Source organism: Acomys russatus, chromosome 2 (genome assembly GCF_903995435.1).
Source record: "Acomys russatus chromosome 2, mAcoRus1.1, whole genome shotgun sequence".
In the NCBI taxonomy this organism is placed as follows: domain Eukaryota; kingdom Metazoa; phylum Chordata; class Mammalia; order Rodentia; family Muridae; genus Acomys; species Acomys russatus.
In genome coordinates this window covers 38,379,804-38,402,310 of record NC_067138.1, presented here as the reverse complement: position 1 = coordinate 38,402,310, position 22,507 = coordinate 38,379,804, and the positions used below count along the sequence as shown (strand labels likewise).

The window sequence follows — 22,507 nt, the reverse complement described above, 5'->3', positions numbered from 1 at the left end:
GACCCCAGGTACCCATCTGCAAAAGGAAAGGCTGTCTTCTACTTTCATTTTATTTTTTGTCTTTTATGGATGCTGTTGTTATAAAAGAAATCATCTTATTATATAATTATATCTGTTGCAGATGAATTAAAAAATATGAGAGTGAGAGGAAAAAAGGAAGGAAGAATGGAAGGAAGGGAAGAAGGAAGGAAGGGAGGAAGGAAGGTAGGAAGGAAGGAAGAAGGAAAGAAGGAAAGCTCTATCTCCTGGCATAGGTATATGCACATATGGTCACAAAGCACAATAGGATAGCCTACTTTTTGATATGCTTGCATCCCCCAAAACAAACATTTACTGAAGAAAATGCTCACATGGGAATTTGTATTGCTAACTACCATCAACGCCTGTCAAGAAATAAGATATTCTCAGCTCCCCAGAAACCTCCCTCTTCCTATAGAAGCATTCTCTGGACTTCTTACACCACAGATTTGTTTCACCTAGTTTAGAATCCTGGAAGCCAGTCTGCTCACTCTTTGCTGCTTCTACCTCTCGTCTTTCCTTCTGGAGTTCGCCTGTGCTGCTGCATGCAGTTCACCTGTGCTGCTGCATGCAGCGATGCTCGCTTATGTTTCATTGCTGTATAATAATTCACTTAATGGTCCCACTATTGTGATTGTGTTCCTCTACTCAAGAGCATCTCACAGTTTTCCTTTGCAGCTATTAACGACTAGCACTGTGCAGAGTGTTATTGCGTTGTAATTCTGGAGCAAATTTGTGTACATTTCTATTAGGTATATATTCGGGAAAGAAATTGCTGGGGCAGAAAGTATGCAAATGGGTTTTAGAACTAATTATGCTAATTAACATTCCCTGAAACTTTACATAAGTGTCTAATTGCTCCACATCTCACGAGTGCGGGGATCATCAGTCTTTTGAACTTTAGTCATCTTGTAGGGAGCAGTGGTAGTTACTGTGGTTTCTATATTTTTTCATGATCTGAATCCCACTTTTGAAGATGGTTGGCAAACTTCCCCTGGGGGAAGGGTTTGTGTGAATGTTGTCCATATTTTTTTTTATTAACCTGTGAGTTTTTTTGCATGAATAATTGTTGATTGTACATATTCCTGTGCTCTGCATGGAAGTGCTGAGTCAATTATATACACCTGTGTCCCTAATACCTCACATACTATGGCCGTACCAAGTCTCATACCAGGATCTTTAAAATATCAAGAATTTCTTTTATATTCAGTCAAACTTGGATACTATTTGTAAAATCATTTCTACAGTGGCAAAAGAGTCATCCTAAATTATCACATATAGATTTTCATGTTCTGCCTTTACTACCTAGCTGTGTAACCTCCAGAATTGATTTATTTACATGGTAAGGTCTGGGCCAGGTTTAATTGTGCATTTTCAATTCTGTTGTTGTTGTTGTTGTTAATGAAATAGCTTTATTACATCAAGTAATAAATACAAAGATGCAACAGTTTCCACTGTTTTCTTCCAGATGTTGTGATCGGCTCACAGTAAACATGGAACTGAGATCCACAGTCTCAGGGTGAGCATTTTGCAGGGTGCTTGGTAGCTTGCTCTTTCTTCTGCATTTATAACTTGTGCATTTTAAAGATTGACTTCAAAGCACTCAGACAAGCAAATACTTAAGCAGAAAGCTCTGCGAAGCAGGGTCTACACTGCCCATAGGCAGGTCAGCTACTAAGCACATGCCCTGTGGTTTGCACTCAAGTCCTCAGAGGCAGGTGAGCTCATGGAAGTCAACTGGGGTGATGCAAATGAAAAATGAATCCAAAGGGAGATTAAAGGGGCTCAGGTATTTGGGGGCAAACAATAGCTTGCGGTGAAGTGGCTTCACAAACCTCTCTCCAGTGTTTGGGGAAAAAAAGAGCTGGGTCATTCCTAACTACTTAAAACTTAAAACACACATCGTCAATAACTGCAAAAACACTTTCCCTGATCTTTTGGGTGTAGGTTCAGAGCTTAAAGACTGAGGTAGAAAAACTACTGCCATTTTGAACAAAGTCCCTCATCTCCATGTGGTAGCAGGGTGGGCCTTCACATTGGCCAGGGCTAGGACCTGGCATTAAGTTCCGTTTCAGCCAAGCACTCCTGAACCAGTTTTCGGGCATGAATGGTGCCTCGTTTTTTAAAATTTTTTTTTATTTTTTATTTTTTATTAGTCTCTCCATGGAGCTTTTGCTCCCTGTATACCTGGGTCTGATCTCTTTCCCTAACTCTTCAATGATGACCAGCAGCTCTGCATATTTATTATGAGACACCTGGCTATTTCCAGTTCCCTGGGTGTAGCCTATTGATGGAGGCCTGTAGTCACTCAGCTGCTGACAATCTTGACAGAAGGTCACCAAGCTAGTAGAAGGTGAGTGAACACTTCTGGCATTGAGGGTGGCAGCAGACACGTATTTTCAATTCTTTAGTTCTCTCTCTCTCTCTCTCTCTCTCTCTCTCTCTCTCTCTCTCTCTCTCTCTCTCTTTCCAGGCATGAGCAGCAAACAGCAATTTGTAAGAGGCAGTCCTCTCCTTATACCACAAAGAATGCAGGGGACCTCGATTGAAATTCAGGTATCAATTGTAGCTTCAGCAGTCTCAATGACTAGCATTATGGTCTCAAGACAACCATCACATACTCCAATTCATATCTTACTTGTTCATCAACTATAAACGCAGTAGTTGGGTATGGTCGCATGCACCTTGTAATGTTAGTAGTGGGGGTGGGTGCAATTGAGGAAGAAGAACAGTTTGAAGCCAGGCCTACACAGCAAACCCAGCCCCCCTCCCCCCAAAAAATCAAATTCCTCAGTGCCGGCATCTTCATCTATTCTTGCAACCAATGTCCTCTTTTCAAAGTACAGACTATGTTTTTATTCATTTATAAACTTGATGCTCTTGTGGTTTATTATTTAGCATCCCTACTGGGTTCACGTGCATTCACAAGAGGCAGGACAGGAATTCAGGGGCACCTTCTTAAATGAGTGATTGGGAGGGAGTTGAAATAAAACAGATGAAAGATTTAACCCAGACTGTGTGTTTGGTTCTGACCTGATCAAACAGGAGGGGCCAACATTTTATATTCTGGGTTTACCTAGTTATTGACAGCAATCTGCCCTGGTGTGAGTGCATAACCTTCAGAAAGAATGCTTCTGTTTAATTCAGCTTCAGAAAATCCACTAGGGAAGAAGGGGACCTCAAGCTATGAGCTACCTGCTTGCGGAGATGCTGGGGTAGATGTGTGAAAGGAAAAGGGGCACTTTGTTTAGGACCTGACCACAGCCAGAGGGTTTGTCCTCCACTGGAATATTCCCACCGTGTTCATGACTTAAGAATGCTGTGAAAGAGTGTCCAACATGTTCGTGCAGCCGACTGATCTTGTGTGGCTTTCACAAAACACTTTCCCAGCCCTGATTACAGTTGCCGAGTCTTTGCTTTAAGAGTACACATGTTGTTGCTTAAAGACTTCCAAATGGAATGAGAGCAGAATGAAATAAGAGCACCCCACAAGCTATTTTAAATAACAAGTAGTAAATAAAAACATCTGCTAGAAGATTAAGATCCACACACTGAACCCCGGGTGGAGGCCATGTGATGTACCTTTAAGGCAGTGTGCACACATTAACAGCTCTTTCAGTGACTTTTGGTGCCTAACAGGAAACTCAGGAAATGTAGGCAGGAGGCTGTGGAGTCATTCAGCGAGCTCAGTGGGATGAGAGGGCACAGAGCACACCTCCCCCTGTTTTATTGATCTTTATATTGTGTTCTGTTTGTGCTCTTTAAACGAGTGGTTATGAAAACCCAGATATTACACTCATTGGCTGTGAATGTGACACTAGCAGCTGCTTGCCTTGGCTTGACGCCTCCAGTAGGAAACCAACAGGAATGTTTGAGCCCATACCTTCTCTCTGGGAAAAACATGAGGGAAAAAAAAGGGAAGCTTCAAAGACAGAAAACACCTGCGTAACCTCTTCTGTGCAGTAAAACTGATTCTGAAAATCTAGCCTTCTGCTCTCTGTCTCCTTTGAAGATTGAAAATGGCGACTATACTAGGTCCCAGCACTGTGAGGTTCTCATCTCCTCCCTTTTGTGGAGGTGTGTGTGTGTGTGTGTGTGTGTGTGTGTGTGTGTGTGTGTGTCTTCAGTGTGTCTAACACCAACGGTGAGGAGCAGAAATAATGAGCTACATTTTCCCACCCTCACTACAGCCTCACATGAAAAGGTCAAAACAAATACAAGCATTTGGAATTGCTTTAGTAATGGACGTCTCAGTGCAAGGACCTGAGTAACTGCAGAGTCAGTTTTCCAAGATAGGATGGAGCTTGTTTTGATTGTTTAAAACAGCACAAATCCAGCTCTGAGAAGGGCATTCTGCTTGAGATCAATTCCCTTCATCATCTTATTAGGTTGAGTGCTTTGAACTGGGGAGGATGATTTTTCCATTGTGTGATCTCAAAACTGTCCATACTCTTGGATCTCTGTGGTTGCTGATCTCTGTGGTCCTGATTAGCCTCATTGTGTGTGTGTTTTTTTCTTCTAGTGCTACAAGGACTCAACACTTTCCTCACCTTTGAGGAGCAGGGCAGCACCCCAAGGAAGGTAGACTAAACAGACAGAATAATCAGCCAGCATGCAACAAGGGGGCAATATTTTAATAGCAAATATTGCTACCCCTATACCTCAACAGAATGTGCTAAAGCAAACAAAATGATAGTGTAATTATAGTCATTCCAATTATGTTAATTAGGCTGCATACACGCTTCATTGATAAGCAACTGTGCTGCAAAACAGAGCTGTTAAGTCTGGTACTCCAGCCTTCAGCAACTTCGTGATGTATGTGCTGCTCCGTGAGGAACATTTAGCCTCTCATGATGTATTTCTTTCTTTTCTAATACTTCTGCTCAAAAAATTTAAAATGAAAGGTACACCACCTCATACTCCTGGAAGCTAGATCCCCCTGTGGAATCATTTGCCTGCTAAAAGCCTTGGCACTTTCATTCCCTTCATTCCCTTCTTGAACCTTCAATGAAAACCGTTAACATGTCCCATTTACTAATTAAAATCCAGCTTACAAAATGAATTTGCTTTCACTTTACTTCAAATGACATTTTCTGCTTTGATATCACCCATTAAAAACAAAACAACCCATGGGAGAAGGCCACCAGGAGCTGGAGCTTGCATGGCAGATTTCACTGGGTGGGTGGGGAAAATTTAAGGGAATCTAGACAATTGTATACTTTCATGAGTTTATGATACACCTGATTGTTTTATAAAAGAAGTTTGTGAATTGCAAAGAAATTGAAGCTATAAAAAAACAAATCATGAAATAAATTATAAAGGCTCAAAGGGAAAATCCCAATAGTAGGCTGGCTGGAGGCATGCGTGTGCTAGACTGTGAAAACAATGTGATGACTTAAATGTGGAACACTTTAATAGTCAGCACATGCTCTGAGGTAGTGAAAAAAGAAACCCTTAGACACTGGAGGTTGGAATATAAATAGCACAGCCAATATGCAAGTGAGTATAAAGCTCCTTAAGAAAGAAAACAGCACCATCCCATGATGCAGTTTCATGACTCCTGGATAGGCACTCAAGGGGATCTAGTCAGCACACAATTGACTTTCCTGTGAATCCCATTGCACACTCACAATAGCCAAGCTTTGGAATCAGCCTGGGTTCCTATCTACAGATGAATAACGAAAACATGAGGCAGTATATGGGGGGTGCAGAGAGACATATAATAGGTTAACATTTAAACATTAAGAAGAAGGATATCATCTGGGTGTGGTGTTACATTCTTGAAGCTGAGGTAGCCTATGCTCCATAGCAAATTGTAGGTCAACCTGGTCTACTGAGTGAGACCTTATTTCAGAAGAAAGAAGAAAGAAAGCAAAAGACCCTCCCATATCAATCCTGGGTATATATACCCAAAAGATGCTCCACCATACGACAAGGGCATTTGCTCAAGTATGTTCATAGAAGCTTTATTCACATTAGCCAGAATCCGGAAACAACCTAGATGTCTCTCAACTAAAAAATGGATAAAGAAACTGTGGTACCCTTACACAATGGAATACTATTCAGATATTTAAAACAAGGAAAATTTCCAATTTGCAGGCAAATGGATGGAACTAGAAAAGATCACCATGAGTGAGGTAACCCAGACCCAGAAAGACACTCATGGTATGTACTCACTCATAAGCAGATATTAGTAACGTAATACAGGATAACCACACTATAATGCAGAGACTGATGCACCAACCAAGGACGTACGATATGGTCCTAGACCCTCTGCTCAGGTGTAGTAGATAGGCAGCACAGTGGCCTTGTGGGTCCCAAGATATGGAGAGTAGGGACTGCTTCTGACATGGACTCTGCCCACCCCCCACACTGGCCTTACTAGACCACAGAGGAAGAGGATACAGGTAGTACAGACAAGAATTGATAGGCTGAGTGAGGTCAGTTCTTAGGAGAGGAGGACTCCCCTTTCTGAGGACCAGGGGAGGGACAGAAAGTGCATGAGGGAGAGAGGGAGGGATCAGAAGGTGATGAAGGAGGGGGCAACAAGTGGGATGTAAAGTGAACAAGCTAAAGAAAAACACAATATTTTAACAAAAGAAGGAAGGAAGGAGCAAAGAAAGGGAGGAAGAAAGGAAGGAAGAAAGGAAGGAAGGAAGAAAGAAGCCAAATATTTGCAGGGATAAAAAAGACTTAGCTGGAAATCATTTAAAACTTAATAAAGCATGTATTTGATCTCCCATGTGGAACCTTGAAAACATTCTGGGTATTATTTTAAATGATATGTATGTATGTGTGTATGAATTTGAATGTGTAGACAAAGGTGCAGGTGCCCATGGATGTGTAGCAAATAATTACCTCAAGGTAAAAAAAAAAATATGAGATTGGGGTTTTGCCACCAAAATAGTGCCAGGAAATTAGCAACTTAAATGAACTGCTTGACAATCAGAGACTGGGGAGAAGTTAAATCATGACATGCAATTGTAGCAGCACAGTAGAACTTTGTTATTAAAACATCCTAGTCATTTAGCTACAACTTGGTACCTCATCTCTCTTAAAATCTCTCTCTCTCTCTCTCTCTCTCTCTCTCTCTCTCTCTCTCTCTCTCTGTGTGTGTGTGTGTGTGTGTGTACACGCACACGTGCTCCAGTGCATATTCAAGTGTGTGAGTGAGCATCTGGAGGTCACAAGTCAACCTTAGAAGATATCTACCTTATTCTTTGAATCAGTGTCTCCATGGGTTAGCAGCTGGCTGATTCACCAATTCACCGGGAGCTGGCCAGTGAGCCCCAGGGGTCTCTGCCCGGTTGAGTATTGGGATTATGGTCACCATATGTGACTTTAAAAAAAATATCAATGGTGGGAAGTGAACTTAGGTTCTCATGTTCATCCTCCTGGCTGAGCAAGACAAGAGCTTCCTCACTGAGCTATTACCCCCACCTATCTCTGTTCTTTTCTTAGGGGCTAATTTCACTGCGTACTTGCCTTTATTTCTTGTTTCCTAGAGAGTGTTTTCCTCCAGACTGAAATCAAGCCTATACTCTATTCTTACTTTTCTGTATGTTTCCTCTCTCCAGAGTGACATGTCTATGGTAGGAGCTTGTGAAAGAACAGGTCACAACCACTTGTCTACACTTTCACCCTTAGATTTAGTGACCAGTTGGTTAAATACCAAACAAAACTTTGGCCCTGTCAGAACAAGGCTACGTGGTCTGATTCATCTTTAGTTTCAACGACACTAGGTTTCCTTCTAAAGTCAATAACCCTAAAATAACATCTTCACACCTACCACCTGGTACTTGAAAGGTTCCCTCTCAGTTTAACCAGGGTGTGTGCTACTGCAGGGAGAAGGACTTTTTCCTCAGACTGCATACTGAGAAAGAAAAAGAAATGCTGTGAAAACCAAAATGATACCAAGTATCCATAACAAGCAACTGGGATCTGCACAAATGTCAAAGAACAAAAATCTCTAGGGAGAGGTATGAAAGCCGAGCTGGTCTGTGAAGAGAAGAGCTAAGGGCTGGTCAGGCATCTGTCACCATGGGAAAGGTTGTTAGGATAAGTAAAGTCCTCTGCCGCTTTCCTCTCTCTGGTGATTGGAATGATGGGATTAAATATAATCAGAGATTATGAAAGACACAAGAGCAAGAATGTGTGGCTTTGGGGGATAGCGTTCTCTAAGATGGATTATCAAGGATAGAATTAAACCCTTAATACAAAATCATAAATGGTTTGAAAGTGAGGCAGACCACTATGTCAGTTTAAATCATTCTTATGGATGGAATGGATTTTCCTTAAAATTGTGGCCATGCAATTGTCAGCTTATGACCTATATCTGAGGGCACAGTTAGTGAAAAGATACCGTTTATCGTCTCGGATGTACCTTGACTTACCTAGAACATGGCTTCTTTTTTTCTGCCTTATGACTAGTGGGTTCCTATGTACATCCACTGGTGCTTTAAATTCAAACTGGAAAAGATTAAGTGACCTCTTCTGGTTCCCTCCATGCTGTCTTATTTTTCATTTTTTACTAACAATTGACTAATTTTTCATTTTTTACAGGAAGGTGACAGAATGGCAGAAAACCTGTTATTATGACTCTTCAAATTCTCAAGGGGCTGAAAAGACTCCTGTTGGGATGCATCATTTGTTCCAGAAGCACATCCCAAAACACCAAGTTTCTACACGTCACAAATGCAAGTCTTTGGACATAGGTGTGTGAAGGACCTTTCTCTTCCATGACAGTATGAAACGACAGAAGCCTATCCTGAATTTCCTTTTGGGTCAACAAAGCGAAAGGTGGCATTATATTAAGGCAGCACTTAATAACCAGTGGGGATACAATATACAGTGGATATACTCAGTATATAGTGGACATACAAATATACAATCTACAGAGGATATACAAATATGCAATATACAGTGGATGTACAAATATACAATACACAATAGATACACAAATACACACTATAGAGTGGACATACAAATATACAATATACAGTACATGTACAAATATGCAATATACGGTGGATATACAAATATACAATATACAGTAGATGTACAAATATACAGTGGATTACAAATACAGAGAGGGAATACCAGAGAATCTGAGAATAAAAATATTCTGCAACTCATCTTCCCACCTACAGTGTTGATGGATTTTATTCAAACAAGCACTTCCTATAAATATTGCTTCCATGGGAAATATTTTCAAAATTAGAGCCTAGTGCAGGAGGCATATTCTGATCTAAATATTAAGCAATTAAAAAGTCTGCTGAGAAGTAGAAAGGAGTCTAAGGAAGCTTAAATATTCTTTATTTCTTTTTGAAACTTGAAGGATGTGTGTAGATGGTACCTAGTGGCTTGGAATATAAGGATTAAAAATGGCATAAAATATTTCATATCATTGATGTGTATTTGTCCTGAGGTTGGGAGAATCTGAGAACATAAAAAGTGACCCACTATGAGGAATGCAATTAGATGGGATATGAAGAAGTTGACTAAGACAAACTTATACAAACAATTATGAGATCAATTGAGGCAGCACGTGGGAGATTAAGATTTGAGTCCTAACCAAACAAAAGCAACTGCAGAGGAGTCACCTGGAGTCGAAGTAAGAGACCAGGTATTTTAAGAGCATCACATTGCCAAGAATGGGTTTGCAGGCAGAAAGGCTGAGACAACAATTAGGATAGGAGAAGGCAAAAGCCATTTGACTACAGCATTGCTAGTGAAGTCAGAGAGATGTACAAACATATAAGCAGCGCTCAGAATGTGAGAAATTAAAAAATAAATGGGAAGTACTCAGAAGTATTTGGGGGACATTATAGGAAAGTGTAAGGAGAGAAATAGTAGGAATTGTGTCTGGAAACTCCAGTATCTCAGCAAGTGCTCAAGGAGAACCACATGAGAAGTCAAAGCTCAGCAGGCTTTCTCTAAACATCCACACATTAAATGCTCTGTATTCTGCAGAACACAACACAACTCCTGTTAGAGCGATTCAGCCACTCCAAGTGTGCATGCTTAGCAGCTGTCTCCACAGGTACAAGTATGGGTACATGTTCAGTGAAACTAGTTACAAAGCAGTAAGCCAGCCAGGCCTACCTAGCCAAGGAGCACTTGCCGTACATTGTATAAGATGAACGCTGCAGTTACAGACTCTGGACTTGGGCCAGAGAAGCAGGTACGCTAATTGAAGATCTTCATTCCTCCCTCATCTTCTCCAAATCTATCCCTGCAGACTCATTTGCATCTCTGTAGCAGACCAGGTGTATACCTCTCCTTTCCCACTTTCTCTCTACCTTTATGGATCATATAGAACACAAGAAATAAAGGCAAGTATGCTACATGTGTGTAGGGGGCCTAAGTTGAATCCATGCATGGTACTTGGTTGGATGCTTTAGTCTCTTCAAACTTCTCTGGGCCCTGGTTAGTTGGCTCTGTTGGTCTTCTTGTGGAGCTCCCGTCATCTCTGGATACTTCTAAACTTCCCCCAACTTTTCCATGAGACCCTCTATGCTTCTCTCAATGTTTTGGCTGTTAGTCACAGCATCTATTTCTGTCTATTGCTGAGTGGAGCCTCTCAGAGGACAACTATGCTAGGCTACTGTCTGTAGGCATAGCAGAGTATCATTAATAGTGTCAGGGATTGACTCTCTCCCATGAGGTGGGTCTCAGGATGGGTCAGGCATTGATTGGACATTCCCTCAATCTCTACTCTATTTTTATCCCTGCACATCTTGTAGTCAGGGTAAATTTTGTGTTGAAGTTTTTATGGGTGGGTTGGTCTTCCTCTCCATCCATTAGGAGTCCTGTCTACTTAGAGGGTATCGTCTTCAGTCCTCATGACCCCTGCTATTAGTAGTCTCATCTGGAGTCACTCCCGTATCCTCCCAGAAGCCTACTCTATCTTAGGTCTTCAGCTTGTCACAGAGATGCCCCTGCACATGGCTTCTCTTTTCTCTGCAGACCATCTGTCCTCCTGATCCTGCTCTCCCCAGGTCTGATCTCCACCCTCATTTCTCTCTGTGCTTCCTCTCCTACCTTGATCTCTCCCTTCAACAACTTCTGCTGTCTATTCTATTTCTTCTTTTGAGTGAGTTTTAAACATCCTTTCTTGGGTTCTGTAAGGAGTAGAGGGAGGGAAAACCACAAGCGGGACATATTGGGTGCTTTCAAAAAGCTATTTCAATAAAAGAAAATTTTTTTAAAAAAGAAAAAAAGAGTCTACCATTATTTCAAGCTAGCTGCTTGAGAATGGTGGGGAACATGTTGGTTTGAATGAGGTCATTCCTCATAGCTTGTGTATTTGAACAATTGGTCACCAGCTGGTGGTGCTATTTGGGGAGATTATAAAAATATTTATGAGCTACAACCTTGATGGAGGATGTATGTTACAAGGGTGGCCTTTGACAGTGTGTACCCTCACCTAATTTCCTGCTCTCTCTCTGCCTCTTGTGTGTGATTGAGATGTGAGCTCTCAGCTTTCTGCTCTTGCTGCCATGCCTGTCTATTCCCATGCCAACCCTATCATTGTGGACTTGGCAGTCTGAAACCATAAGCCAAAATAAACTTTCTTTAAAAAAAAAACCAATCCCACAGTTTATTGTTTACACTGATGTAGGGAGGTGCAAAAACTAAACTCAGTGTTACTTATTTTTGCATTATGAAAGCCCTTAAAAATGTTAGATATTGAGATGTCTAAAGAAAATTACTGAAGTCAGTTTTGTTGCTTAAAACCTTACTTGAATTTTTCAGAGACCTGAAGCAGGCAGAGAATAAATTGTTCCTCATAAATTGGATAGAGATGAGAGTTTGATAGTAACATTGTTAACTAAACATCAGAAATATCAGTTTCAACATTTATAGCATCCTATTCTTTTTAATACAATATTTATATTGATTCTTTGAAATTTTCATCTGTGCCTATAATGTATTCTGACCACATTCATCTCCTGTTCTTCTCACTAACTTCTCCAAGATCCACCTACCTTCCAACCTGCTCCAAACTTGTTCTATTTTTTTTTTTACAAGCAATCAAGTCAGTTTTGTGATACCCATAAACTCAACAGTTGTGCCATTCACTGGAGCATGTGGTCCTACCAGGACCATGCCAGTAAAGAAAACCAACTCTCCCCAAGAAGCTATCCATTGCCAGTAGCTCCGTAGGGAGGATGAGGGCTCATGAGCACCCCCTTCTTCCCATGATGCTTCTTGGCTTGACCTTGTGCAGGTCTTATATAGGCAACCACAGCTGCTATGAGTGCAGCAGTCCTATTATGCCCAGAAAGTTCTGTTTTACTCCAGTTCTCTGTGACGTCTGGGCCATAAAACTTTTTTGACCTCCATTTCTTACTGATTTCCAAGCTTTGGTGTGGTGTAATAATGGTGGGGTCAGATGATCCACAAGGAGACCAATGGGACCAACAAATCCGGATGGACGAGGAGGCTGCTTCTGAGACTGATGCACTAATCAACGGCCATGCATGGTGAGGACTTAGACCCTCTGCTCAGATGTAGAAGATATGCAGCACAGTCTCCTTGTGGTTCGTATAATACGGGGAGTAGAGGATACTTCTGACATGGACTTTGGCACCCACATGTTGATCACTTCCCCCTGGTGCGGCAGCATTGCCAGGCCACAAAGAGGATACAAGCAATCCAGATGAGATTGATAGGCTGAGGTCAGATGATAGGGGAGGAGGGCTCCCTTTTCTGAGGACTAGGGGAGGGAGGGAGAGTATATGAAGGAGGGAGGTGGGGAGGGTGAGATGAGGAGGAGATGAGGGAGGGGGCTACAATAGAGATGTAAAGTGAACAACAACCACAACCACAACCACAACCACAACAACAACAACAACAACAACATCCCCACAATGTCCCATTTGTTGCTTAGCAGTCCACAGATACTTATTCTCTACATTTTGTCTATGTGTGAGTTTCTGCCTTAGCCACTGTCCTCTTCATAAAGAAACTTCTCTGATGAAGTCTAAGAACTCTACTAATTACTAATATAGACATATAAATTTAGAGAGCATTTTGATACTATGTCCCTTTAGCAGAATAATAGTAGGCCACCAAGCCTCTCAACCATGCCCAGATTTATAGTAATAGGTATAAATTTCCTCTTGTGGAGTAAGCTTTAAATTCAAGGAGAAAGTGTTTGGTTATCCTCACTGTCACTCTCATAGGCAAATGTTGCCATGTTGGACATTATTGTAGCTCACAGGGTTCATGACTGAGACCAGTGATGTCTTTTCCCCTTAGTGGCCCATGTAGCACTTTATGGCACTATGAAAGGCAGCAGGCAGGATGATTTTACATTGGCAGTGACAAAAATGTGTTTGAAGGAGCTCAAGAGAAAGGTAAACTAGCTAGACAAAAGGACACAGATAGAAAGGGATTTCTTTTTTTTTAAGATTTATTTATTTATTACATATACAGGGCTCTGCCTGCATGTACACTTGCACACCAGAAGAGGGAACCAGATCTCACGATAGATAGTTATGAGCCACCATGTGGTTGCTGGGAAGTGAACTCCCAGCTGGAAGAGCAGACAGTGCTCTTAACCACTAAGCCATCTCTCCAGAGAGCTTGTAGTTTAGTTGTAGAGTCAGGTTTGAGAATAGATATTTTGTATATAGTTCAGAAAAATAAAGTTATCTCACTGAGCTAGTGGGGTTTTACCTCAGTTTATACCTCCCATGTCTTTATTGATACAAATATGAGATAAGTTAAACAGCTACACTCCTGACTAATAACATGCTGATCTTCCAGGCTGGGACTTTAATTTGGCAACCTGTAGCTTCTGGGAGTCGGAGTCTCCCTGTGTATGCTAACTCCAGCTAGAGTTAGCTGGCTTATCATCTCATTCTTGTCTTAAAGAAAAGATTATTTTATTCTGTCTTGTGTGTACAAGCGGTTTGACTGCATATGTATATATGTATGTATGTGTACATATGTAGATATGTATGTATGTATATATGCATGCATGTATACACGTGCAGCTCATGCATGCCTGTTGCCCATGGAGGCCAGAAGACAGCATCAGAACACATGGAACCAACATTACAAGCATTATAAGAAGCTTCCATGAAGGTACTGTGAACTGAACCCAGACCCTCTGTAAAAGCATAAGCATTCTTAACTGCTGAACATCAACAATCTCATTGTTGATTTTATTTTGTTGATTTTTCTTTGTTATTTTGAGACAGAGTTGTTGATAGATATTTTATTGGTTCTTTGGGAATTTATAAAAATGTAAAAGATCAGACTTGCTTCCATATCCTAATTTCTCCAAGATCTGCTCTCCAAGATCCACTCCCTTTCAACACTGTATCCTCCTTAAAAAAAAAAAAAAATCCATCCATTCTAATGACTGGCCACGTACTTGGGTGTATGGTGATTCACTGGAGCATAGTCTCCCTCCCAGGAAGCCACACCCTGAAAGATAACTAACTCCCCTGTCAGCTGTGAATCACCAATAATAGCTCCTCAGCTAGGAATGTGACTTCATGACCACCTTTACCCTTTATGTTTTGTCTATCTTATACATTTTTTAACTACCAATGTGAATCCTACAGCTGTCCTGGTATGTCCAGCATGCACTGTTCTTTGAAGTCATCTGCCACATCTGGCTCTTACCATCTTTCTCTACTGTCTTTTCTGTGCAGTGGGAGGATTGGGTGTCCATGTCATATTTTTGTTTGTTTGTTTGTTTTTTCAAGACAGGGTTTCTGTGTAGCCTTGGATGTCCTGGACTCACTTTGTAGACCAGGCTGGCCTCGAACTCACAACGATCCACCTGCCTCTGCCTCCCTTCGTGCTGAGATTAAGGGCATGCATCTGTAAATCGATTTCTGTTGACAGTACAGATTTACACAGATGAACAAGAACAAATGCCCCTGTGTTTATACCGGAAAGCTTCTGACATAACTACACTTTCACTGGAAATTGTTTTTTTTTTACAACAATTCCATCCAAATATCCTGAAAAATTAAAGAATTTTTAAAAAATCATTTTATTTCCTGAAGCCCAGTAGGCAGAATTAGATATCCATATGCATTTCTAAGATAAGTTTTGTGTTAGTATCTTCTGATATTTATGACACAGAATCTTAGGAAACATGAAATATTGTGAGGCTCTGTATTATCACAATAGAATCCTACTTTTATAAAGATAAAGTCTATAAATTGTGTAGATTATCTTTAACTTAACATCTAACTTGAGTATGTACACTCCAAAGATTTTTTTAGGTATTGCAAAAAGCTATTAGAAAAGTAGATAAGTAGTAAACCACTTTTTAAACAAAGAAATCTTTCTTTTGTCAGTCCAGAAACCAGTTCAGTTTAAGTTTCTTTTGAAAATTTTCATTCTTTCAAACATCGTATATAAAATTAATGGGTTCTCATAATAACTTATATTCTAGAGACCATGCATAGAAATAGTATCAAAAGTAACTGAACTAACAGATGTTCTCCTTTTTCCCATGCAATTTTTTAAAGCCACAAAGTTCTTTTCTTTGTTCAATTGTAGGTCAACCATTTCCCTTAGAAAATCTGCTGTACTAGATAAACAGGAGTGTGTGTGTGTACACTCTAGTGGTCCAATACTACATAGTAACCTAATACACACAAACACACACACACACACATATAGTGGGAAGGGGGGAGTGGGAGAGAGAGAGAGTGAGAGAGAGAGAGAGAGAGAGAGAGAGAGAGAGAGAGAGAGAGAGAGAGAGAGAGAGAGAGAGAGAGAGAATTGTATGTGTTTATATTTCTGCCAACCAGGCAACTGTTCATTCTCCTGTGATCATCATTATTAATTAATATATGGCTGGGCACATTACACCACCTACAAGTATTCAGAAGAGGCCATTATACTTAACTCCCAAACTTTACCTTTTTCATTCTAAACAGGAAAGAACTGGTATTTTGTTTACCTGTTCAATAGTAAGGTTATTGCTTACTATGTTTACATTATTGGTCAGAGAGAGAGAGAGAGAGAAGAAAGATTTTTTGTAATGTGAGTTGCACTCAAACTTTGTGCTTGAAGAAATTAACCAAAGGAATGGAATGTATATTTAGAGTTTGTTCACAATAAATGACAGTTCATGGTACACAAAAGTTACTTGTGAACTAGAGAGGCTAAAATGCTTTACTACATTAAACACCTGGGATGCCCGGGGAACAGAGGGTCGGGCTTTCTTGTGGAAAATGGCTAAGATCAGGAAGATAGTCAGCAGAACAGAGTGTCATGAAGAACACATTATAAAAACCAATGCTTAGAATCCAAAATAAGGCAGAAGCCTTAGCAGACTGAGGAAAGTTCAAGACTAGTTTGTCAATCAATGGAGAGAGTAGAGATGCTAGCTGACTCATCGGGAAAAAGACGCCAATCGGTTTGGTGGTGGTATTCGAGAATTTGATAGTGGGTAGAAGAGCTTGATAGACCAGAGGAAGAAGGGCATGAGTGTATGTGTGCTTGTACCTGAGAAGGCAGAAGGCAGCAGATTCTTTGGAGCTGGGCTGCCCAATGGTTGTGAACTGCCTTATGTGTATGCTGGAAACCAACTGCGGGTCCCTCTGAATCTGGAGTGCAACAAAGAGGCTGATTATGCCAGTGACTTACTCAAATGTGAACTACCCCAGAAAGAGCTATATAACTTTAAAGAAAACATCACAAGCTGGACTAATAAGCAGATTCTTTTAACTCTTATTTCATGGGGTGGGGGCAGGGAAGACCACAAAACACAATGGGGATGAGTAATAGAGGAAGAAAATGGGCTCTCTGAGGGACAGAACTTCATTTCTCCTAGTAATTTCAGAAATATTTAAGAACCCCCCCCCAACTCACAAAGGAAAACAAGATGCAGTAAAAGGAAATTAACAGTAAGAGAAAAATTCTTGATTTTTTTTGGCTTAGGATTATTGGTTTTCTTTTTCTTTATGTTTTACTTTTACTGTAATATTTACCTTGCAGCTATGGTAGATGCATTTAGTTCTTTAGCCTCCCTAACCATACAAAATAAATACTGTCGGACTCTACCTTTTATACTAAAAAGACAAAGTAATTAATTGGAATAAAAATGTTCAGACTTTACTGTCAACTAAGTTCTCAGAACCAGTGATAAATGCTTTTAGCATAGTCAGAAAGACAGCACTGAGATGTCTTCTCAGGCATCTGACACCACATCAGGATTTTATATATAATACATCAAGTTACCAATTTCGATATGAATATCAAGAATGTTACAAGCACATTCCTCAATATGTCAGCTTACTCATTATGTTATATTTTCATTTTGGTACCTTATAGTAATCAGTACATCTTTTCCTATAATATAAATCCAATCTTCCCATACTACCTATATTTTCTAGTCATTTAAAAATGTCTTTCATGAGAATGGGGTATGTGCTTTATTACCTAAATGAAACTACAATCATGAAATATCTTTCTTATTTTAAGAAAGTTTCAGATCTTCCATTCTCCTTGAGTTGCCATTCATTTGTTCCTTTTCCAGACTGCATAAAAATGAACTTTCTCCTGCTTTCTCAACATCACCTCTCTGTTCAGAGTTGAACTGCAATCTGGATTCAACATTACTCCCTTGAACTTACTGAACTTACTGAAATCACCAGTGACATACAATCTCAGTCTATAGCATATGTTCCTATTGACATCCCTCACCTTGGTGGTATCTGAATCCGTTGGGCACATGGCTGACTCTAGGTTTGCCAATTTCAACTACAGTTTTTTCTTTTCCTGTGAACACTTTGTTTTGACTGCTGGTGCTCATCAAAGTACTGTCTTTGTCTCTCAAGTCTTCTTACTCTTTTTTTTTTTTTACTTAAAGTCACATAAAACTGCCCACAATACAGTCCCTTATTTTTTTTTTTTCAGTCAAAACTAAAATACGCCTTCTTTTCTCCTTAAAATACAGCTTATCCTTCCAATCACCTCCCAGTTGATGATGATATTATCCACCTATTTGGCAAATAAGAAATGCGAACCATCCTTGAATTCTCTTTCTGTCTGCTACATTGATTCACTCAGTAAATGTGGCAAGCTTTATCCTGGATGCATTTCAGCCTCAGGACCTCACCTCTCCATTTGTACTTGTCCAGTGTATTTCAGATATTTTACATTGTGTTCAGGATTTTCTTTATAGCATTCACGTTATTTCAGTCTCTAGGCTAAAGTCTAGCTTCTCTGTCTGCCACGTTGGAGAATGAACCAGTCACCTAGAAGGACCACAGAGAGACAAATGGCCTCCTGGAAAAGCTGGTTTTTGAACAAGTGAGGCTTTGCAGCTGTACTCCAGCTGAGGGTTCAGGAGTATAGGATCTGTAACTTAGTTGCCTAGACAGCATAAGTTTATTAGCTGTATGGTTTCAGAATGCTACCTTCTTACTTCTTCATTCTTAATATGTCATATCAATGGAAAAAAGAGTGATTGATAATTCCAAAATTGGCATTAGGTTTAGTAGCTGGTCATTAAATTAAAATAAGTCTGTATGGAGAATATATTTAATTAAAAATAATTATAACCAGTTAAATCCTTATTCTAATCAGAAAGCAAACAGTTACCCTCAGAATATTCATGCTGTATGCATTCATGTGTATATCTTGCCATTTCAGGCATTATTATACTTCATAGGTTCCACACCACAACTAAATAAGATTGTTGACAGTTTTCTACTAGTAGCTTACATGGAACCTATGTTCATGATGTCTGTGAAAGCTAGACATTAGGGAGGAAGATTTCTGGTCAGCACCAACTCGATTTTTCCATGTTCTATGACTTAAGTATGTGATTTCATCAACAGTAGGGTCTGACCATCAATTTCCAGTGGAAATTCAGGGGCTATAGCAAGCTCATTTTATTTAAGGGTTTCCAGGGCATCACAACCAACAACCCCAAGAGAGATAGTTAGCTTAGGGTTAGACCCGTAGCTTCCAGAAGGAGCATTTAAGGCCTACTCCACAGGAGGAAATTCATATTTGGAGAACTCCTAGGCATTGATGGTGAACCTACTACAATTATTTTGCTAAATGAACACAGTATCAAACCACCGTCTAAATTGTATCTCTATACAGAGATTAGTGCAGCTCTCTAACCTCAGCAGAGAAGTTTTGCTTGTTTCTTTGGCTGTTTTTGTGTAACAGATAGTGGTTAATAGAGAAACACCTAGCCAAAGTGCAGAAATAATTGAAACACTTAGCTACAAATGGAGCATCTACATGACTCCTCACCCCCAAGGCTCAGGAATCATTGTAGAAGAGTGGGTGGAAGGACTGTAAAAGCCATAGGCTGAGGAAGACTAGAGTGAAAGAGCTCATTCCTAAAGTGAAAGGACCACCGCAGTCAGGAACACACAGAGGTAGTGGCTGCCAACACAACATCTGTCTATCTTGATACCACACCTGGCTTTTGTATTTCTTGAGATCAAAGTCAAACAGGCAAAGATCAGCCTGCCTAACATTCCAGTGCTGGAGGGCAGGGCCAGCTCATAAGTTCAAGCCCTAGCTAAGGACCTTTTAACAATTGAAGGCTCCTGAGGAGGAAAAGTTGGTTTCCTTTAAATATATTTTCTCTGGTGAGTAGACCATGTTCCAATGAATATATGGTCATGAAAAGTCAATTTTGTGGATTATGAAAATTAATAATAATAATAGTAATAATAATAATGCACAATGTTGTAAAGGTGTGGGAATGGGTGGTTTAAAGTAAATAAGGGAGATTTGTGAGGTATAATAAGGGTTGAATAGTATCAAAATATATTCCATCAATTTCTCAAAGAATTGGTATAAATTGGTTGAGTGGAGAGTGTGATACGACTTTCTCACGTACTCTGGTGCCTCACATTTGACCATGTCCCCTGGAGGGGGAGACCTGGTAGCACTCAGAGGAAGGACAGCAAGTAGCCAAGAAGAGACTTGATACCCTATGAGAATATATAGGGGGACGTAATCCCCCTCAGGAACAGTCATAGGGGAGGGGAATAATGGGAAAATGGGGGGGGGAGGAATGGGAGGATACAAGGGATGGGATAAACATTGAGATGTAACAAGAATAAATTAATAAAAAAAAAAAAAAAAGAAAAAAAAAACCATAAATGGCGGGTGGACATTCCCTGCTCAGCCATAGGCCACCCTTTCAAGAAGACCAGGTAGGCTGCTTCAGACCTTCTCTCCCACTTTCTCTCTTACCCAAGACCCAAATGCTCAGGGTCTCCACTAAAACTGCAATAGAACCACCAGCTGCCATTTCCTCTCCTACCCAACCACACTGCCCACAGTCTATTTCTCTCCCACTGTGTCCCAGTCCCCAACTGGTATGGACACTTGCTGCACAACCACGGGCCATGCCCACAAGAAGACCATTCCCTGGGAACCTACCACCTGAGCAGGCCAGTAAGACATCCAACTCAACAAAGATAAGTCTATAAATCATCATCTAAACCTCTAATCACCCAAAGCCCAGATGCCTAGATGCCAGAATAAGAACACAATCAATAACATGCAGGGAAATCTGTCTCCACCAGAGCCCAGCCATTCTACCACATCAGGCCCTGAATATTCCAACATATTTGAAGCATGAGGAAAAGACCTTAGAACCAACTATAGGAAGATGATAGAGTTCCTAAAAGAGAAAATAAATAAATCCCTCAAAGAAAGCCAGGAAAAAATACCAAGCAAACAACTAGAAGAAAATGATAAATTTCTTAAAGAAAGCTGAGGAAAAGCCAACAATTGAAGGAAACAGATAACACTGGTTAAGACATGAAAATGGATATAGAAGCAGTAAAGAGAATAGACTGAGGGACTCCTGGAAAGGAAAAATTTAGGAATGCAAACAGAAACCAGAGAGGCAAACTTCATCAACAGAGTATAAAAAGTCCAAGAGATAATCTCAGACATTGAAGATAAAATAGAAGAAATAAATATATTGGTCAAAGAAATGGCAAAACCTAAAAAATTCCTGATACAAAACATCCAGAAAATTTGGGACACTATAAAAAAGCCAAACCTATACTAGGAATAGAGGAAGGAGAAGAATACCAACTCAAAGGCCCAGAAAATATTTTCAACATAATCACAGAAGTTAAAATTTCTAACCTAAACATGGAAATGCCCATAAAAGTACAAGAAGCTTACAGAACACACACACACACACATTCATTCACAAAAAAAGAAAAAAAAGTTCCTCTCACCACATAATAATTAAGAAGCATACTAAACATATAGAACAAAGAAAGAATATTAAAAGACGCAAAGGAAAAAGGCCAAGTAATATATAAAGGCAACCCTCTTAGAATTACACCCAACTTCTCAATGGGATAGGGGAGGCCCCAAGGAGTCTGTGGCAGTCACCCAAGCTGAGACTCCTAGCAGCTGGGGATATGGATCCTGAAGTAGCCACTTCCTGTAGCTGGGCAGGACTTCCAGTGGAAGGAAAAAGACACAAATCCACCCATAGGCTAGAACCCATGGGGTACCTCTCTCTTCTCTGAGGTGAAGGAGAGGGGAGAAAGGGAAGAGGAATGTGTGAGGAAGGACACAGGGGGCTGAGATCAGAATGTAATGTGAATAAACAAATAACTTAATGGAGAAAATAAGTGTCCCTCACGAAAAAGCAAACAAACATGAAGTTGATACATAGATGATTAACTAAGAAAGTATTTGTAGCATATACAACATATATAATTACTCTGTACTAAAATTCCATTGTTTAAAGTCTTTATATTGTTTTCAAAAGCAAAGACAAAACAGTGTATATATACTTTTATGTATGTAGAAGGAAAAAGAGGGAATGCTTGTTCATGAATTACTTGAGGGTTGTTTAAGAAACTATGAAACTGACATGTGTCTAAACTGTAATCTTATTTTCAATTGTGCCTCTTTTTCTCACGAGTTTGTGTGCGTATGTGGGGGAGAGCACTCGTGTTTATATGTGCATGTGACAGTCAGAAAGCAAAATCGTGTATCATTATCCATGGCCTTTTGAGACAGCGTCCCTCATTGGCCTGGAACTCAATGAATTATACTGGGATGGATGGGCAGCAAGCTACGGAGTGCCAGTGCCTTGTCTCTGCAATATCACAAGCACTGGACACCACACCTGCTGTTTGAATATGAATCATGGGGTTTGAACTCAAGCAAGCACTTTACCAACTGAGCTGTCAGCTGGCTCAGGGTTTTTGTTTTAAAGATTTATATTGAGGTTCTTTGATGCTCATCATCCTCTTTGAGGTAGGCTTGGTGTAGCCAGGAGTTTACCTGTCTCATTGTCAGTGAATCGTTAAAGTAATAAAAAAAACATTTAAAAATGCCATATTCTGTATGTCTCAGGTTTTTGAAGACCTTATCTAACTATTCTACCTTATCCTGCTATACAATCATATCTGTCTGTTGCACCTAAGAAGTATATTCTTGTGATAAAAATAGACTAGTGATTGATATGACAGGATTTGGTCAACTAATAATT

At 40.1% G+C, this 22,507-nt stretch overlaps 1 protein-coding gene across 1 annotated transcript; it reads right to left on the bottom strand.

The window, feature by feature from the left end:
* Positions 1 to 2,064: 2,064 nt before the first annotated feature.
* Positions 2,065 to 17,736, bottom strand: LOC127198059 (cyclin-dependent kinase 2-associated protein 1-like). Its single transcript, XM_051155857.1, has 5 exons — positions 17,707 to 17,736; positions 16,507 to 16,607; positions 4,791 to 4,840; positions 2,173 to 2,413; positions 2,065 to 2,140 (listed from the first exon to the last, which is right to left on the bottom strand). Exons 1-5 carry the CDS (start codon positions 17,734 to 17,736, stop codon positions 2,065 to 2,067), a joined length of 498 nt encoding a protein of 165 aa, XP_051011814.1.
* Between the last annotated feature and the right edge of the window lie 4,771 nt (positions 17,737 to 22,507).

Bases quoted from the DNA above. Each gene is read 5' to 3' on its own strand.
- LOC127198059 (XM_051155857.1), bottom strand. From the start codon at position 17,736: ATGTGCCCAACGGATTCAGATACCACCAAG. The intron at 2,414-4,790 runs TGTTTTGCAGCA...AGAATTGAAAAT, and splicing joins AGTACCAGACTTAACAGCTC to ACGTGTCTGCTGCCACCCTC. The intron at 2,141-2,172 runs AATAAAAAATAA...AAAAAATTTTAA, and splicing joins AAAAGCTCCATGGAGAGACT to AAAACGAGGCACCATTCATG.